General features: G+C 44.6%; 1 protein-coding gene across 1 annotated transcript in view; it reads left to right on the top strand.

Annotated features, from left to right (window-relative positions):
• Positions 1–4748, top strand: part of phactr3a (phosphatase and actin regulator 3a) — a 14098-nt gene continuing 9350 nt past the window's right edge. The window contains exon 1 of the mRNA XM_057319798.1: positions 1–336. Coding sequence (XP_057175781.1) covers positions 1–336 — 336 coding nt within the window. The remainder of the gene's footprint in view (positions 337–4748) is intronic.

Raw genomic sequence — 4748 nt, 5'->3', positions numbered from 1 at the left:
ATGATCAGGTACGTGGTCAACCGGGATGATCCCTGGCCTTTAGTGCCAGACTGGGTATCCACTCCCTTGGCTACCATCCCGGAGGATCGCGTCCTGGCCTCCCTTACCCTGGGGAACTCGGCACCTCCATCCGCCTCACCCCCCGCAGTCTCTCCACCACCAGCTAGCCTCCGTGGCAGACGTGGGCGGAGGGAGTCGTGGGACTCCTCGTCCGACTCTTCCCACACGGAGCTAGTCGTGCCCCCCACCGCTTCCCTGCAGCCGGCCAAACGTTCCGTGGGCCGGTCGAAGAAGAAGAAGCCGAGGAGGGGGGCACTACCCAGGGCGTCCCAGCCGGTGATACAGCCGGTGTCCAGTCCGGTGCAGCCGGTGATCCAGCCGGCGTCCAGTCCGGTGCAGCCGGTGATCCAGCCGGCGTCCAGTCCGGTGCAGCCGGCATCCAGTCCGGTGCAGCCGGCATCCAGTCCGGTGGTCCAGCCGGCATCCAGTCCGGTGCAGCCGGCGTCCAGTCCGGTGATCCAGCCGGCGTCCAGTCCGGTGATCCAGCCGGCGTCCAGTCACAAGGTTTGTCTCATCGAGCATTTATTCATATTTACAGAGACATGCAAAACTGTCAAGGCCACACACTACATGCTATACATGACAGGATAATATTTAAAGCAGGTTGGAGGTAATTTTGGGACAGGATCTGTTTTTCAAACCTGTCACGTTTCTACCCCCCTGTTAAACTTATTGCATGGATGCATATATTGCCAGAAACAATTTGTTTGATGCATGCTCACAAGCAACACTGTATGCCTCATAAAGCAATCATACATATTTACACAGATATGCTAAAATTCCAAGCCCACGCACACTACATGTTACACATGACAGGATAATATTTGAAAGGGTTTGGAAAAATTTAGGGGCAGGATCTGCAACGTTTCTACCTTGCCTGCCTTCACATTGCTTCGGTTTGGGATAGGCAGGTTGGTGGTTTAAAGCCCTGTCCACCTTCTTACTTCTCATTGAACACAGGAGGACCCCTATGTGACAGCAGTATTCTCAAAACGGGTGTAGTAGTTAGTGCTTTGGGCATGACATTGGCAGGTAGGTGGTTTGAAGTCCCGGTCCTCTTTGACTTTGTTTCTCATTGAACATAGGAGAAACTCCCCTCACAGCAACATTCTTAGTTGTCATGAATGCACATATAGTGAAAAACAATAAGTTTGATCCCTGCTCACATGCAACACGGTTTGTCTCATCGAGCATTTATTCATATATACAGAGACATGCAAAACTGTCAAGGCCACACACTACATGTTACACATGACAGGATTATATTTAAAGCAGGTTGGAGGTAATTTTGGGACAGGATCTGTTTTTCATAACTGTCACGTTTCTACCCCCCTGTTAAACGTATTGCATGGATGCATATATTGCCAGAAACAATTCGTTTGATGCATGCTCACAAGCAACACTGTATGCCTCATAAAGCAATCATACATATTTACACAGATATGCTAAAATTCCAAGCCCACGCACACTACATGTTACACATGACAGGATAATATTTGAAAGGGTTTGGAAAAATTTAGGGGCAGGATCTGCAACGTTTCTACCTTGCCTGCCTTCACATTGCTTCGGTTTGGGATAGGCAGGTTGGTGGTTTAAAGCCCTGTCCACCTTCTTACTTCTCATTGAACACAGGAGGACCCCTATGTGACAGCAGTATTCTCAAAACGGGTGTAGTAGTTAGTGCTTTGGGCATGACATTGGCAGGTAGGTGGTTTGAAGTCCCGGTCCTCTTTGACTTTGTTTCTCATTGAACATAGGAGAAACTCCCCTCACAGCAACATTCTTAGTTGTCATGAATGCACATATAGTGAAAAACAATAAGTTTGATCCCTGCTCACATGCAACACGGTTTGTCTCATCGAGCATTTATTCATATATACAGAGACATGCAAAACTGTCAAGGCCACACACTACATGTTACACATGACAGGATTATATTTAAAGCAGGTTGGAGGTAATTTTGGGACAGGATCTGTTTTTCATAACTGTCACGTTTCTACCCCCCTGTTAAACGTATTGCATGGATGCATATATTGCCAGAAACAATTCGTTTGATGCATGCTCACAAGCAACACTGTATGCCTCATAAAGCAATCATACATATTTACACAGATATGCTAAAATTCCAAGCCCACGCACACTACATGTTACACATGACAGGATAATATTTGAAAGGGTTTGGAAAAATTTAGGGGCAGGATCTGCAACGTTTCTACCTTGCCTGCCTTCACATTGCTTCGGTTTGGGATAGGCAGGTTGGTGGTTTAAAGCCCTGTCCACCTTCTTACTTCTCATTGAACACAGGAGGACCCCTATGTGACAGCAGTATTCTCAAAACGGGTGTAGTAGTTAGTGCTTTGGGCATGACATTGGCAGGTAGGTGGTTTGAAGTCCCGGTCCTCTTTGACTTTGTTTCTCATTGAACATAGGAGAAACTCCCCTCACAGCAACATTCTTAGTTGTCATGAATGCACATATAGTGAAAAACAATAAGTTTGATCCCTGCTCACATGCAACACGGTTTGTCTCATCGAGCATTTATTCATATATACAGAGACATGCAAAACTGTCAAGGCCACACACTACATGTTACACATGACAGGATTATATTTAAAGCAGGTTGGAGGTAATTTTGGGACAGGATCTGTTTTTCATAACTGTCACGTTTCTACCCCCCTGTTAAACGTATTGCATGGATGCATATATTGCCAGAAACAATTCGTTTGATGCATGCTCACAAGCAACACTGTATGCCTCATAAAGCAATCATACATATTTACACAGATATGCTAAAATTCCAAGCCCACGCACACTACATGTTACACATGACAGGATAATATTTGAAAGGGTTTGGAAAAATTTAGGGGCAGGATCTGCAACGTTTCTACCTTGCCTGCCTTCACATTGCTTCGGTTTGGGATAGGCAGGTTGGTGGTTTAAAGCCCTGTCCACCTTCTTACTTCTCATTGAACACAGGAGGACCCCTATGTGACAGCAGTATTCTCAAAACGGGTGTAGTAGTTAGTGCTTTGGGCATGACATTGGCAGGTAGGTGGTTTGAAGTCCCGGTCCTCTTTGACTTTGTTTCTCATTGAACATAGGAGAAACTCCCCTCACAGCAACATTCTTAGTTGTCATGAATGCACATATAGTGAAAAACAATAAGTTTGATCCCTGCTCACATGCAACACGGTTTGTCTCATCGAGCATTTATTCATATATACAGAGACATGCAAAACTGTCAAGGCCACACACTACATGTTACACATGACAGGATTATATTTAAAGCAGGTTGGAGGTAATTTTGGGACAGGATCTGTTTTTCATAACTGTCACGTTTCTACCCCCCTGTTAAACGTATTGCATGGATGCATATATTGCCAGAAACAATTCGTTTGATGCATGCTCACAAGCAACACTGTATGCCTCATAAAGCAATCATACATATTTACACAGATATGCTAAAATTCCAAGCCCACGCACACTACATGTTACACATGACAGGATAATATTTGAAAGGGTTTGGAAAAATTTAGGGGCAGGATCTGCAACGTTTCTACCTTGCCTGCCTTCACATTGCTTCGGTTTGGGATAGGCAGGTTGGTGGTTTAAAGCCCTGTCCACCTTCTTACTTCTCATTGAACACAGGAGGACCCCTATGTGACAGCAGTATTCTCAAAACGGGTGTAGTAGTTAGTGCTTTGGGCATGACATTGGCAGGTAGGTGGTTTGAAGTCCCGGTCCTCTTTGACTTTGTTTCTCATTGAACATAGGAGAAACTCCCCTCACAGCAACATTCTTAGTTGTCATGAATGCACATATAGTGAAAAACAATAAGTTTGATCCCTGCTCACATGCAACACGGTTTGTCTCATCGAGCATTTATTCATATATACAGAGACATGCAAAACTGTCAAGGCCACACACTACATGTTACACATGACAGGATTATATTTAAAGCAGGTTGGAGGTAATTTTGGGACAGGATCTGTTTTTCATAACTGTCACGTTTCTACCCCCCTGTTAAACGTATTGCATGGATGCATATATTGCCAGAAACAATTCGTTTGATGCATGCTCACAAGCAACACTGTATGCCTCATAAAGCAATCATACATATTTACACAGATATGCTAAAATTCCAAGCCCACGCACACTACATGTTACACATGACAGGATAATATTTGAAAGGGTTTGGAAAAATTTAGGGGCAGGATCTGCAACGTTTCTACCTTGCCTGCCTTCACATTGCTTCGGTTTGGGATAGGCAGGTTGGTGGTTTAAAGCCCTGTCCACCTTCTTACTTCTCATTGAACACAGGAGGACCCCTATGTGACAGCAGTATTCTCAAAACGGGTGTAGTAGTTAGTGCTTTGGGCATGACATTGGCAGGTAGGTGGTTTGAAGTCCCGGTCCTCTTTGACTTTGTTTCTCATTGAACATAGGAGAAACTCCCCTCACAGCAACATTCTTAGTTGTCATGAATGCACATATAGTGAAAAACAATAAGTTTGATCCCTGCTCACATGCAACACGGTTTGTCTCATCGAGCATTTATTCATATATACAGAGACATGCAAAACTGTCAAGGCCACACACTACATGTTACACATGACAGGATTATATTTAAAGCAGGTTGGAGGTAATTTTGGGACAGGATCTGTTTTTCATAACTGTCACGTTTCTAC

The sequence above is a fragment of the Triplophysa rosa genome, linkage group LG21 (genome assembly GCF_024868665.1).
Source record: "Triplophysa rosa linkage group LG21, Trosa_1v2, whole genome shotgun sequence".
NCBI lineage: Eukaryota > Metazoa > Chordata > Actinopteri > Cypriniformes > Nemacheilidae > Triplophysa > Triplophysa rosa.
The sequence above is the reverse complement of the archived record's forward strand: the minus strand, read 5'-3'. Positions and strand labels throughout refer to the sequence as shown.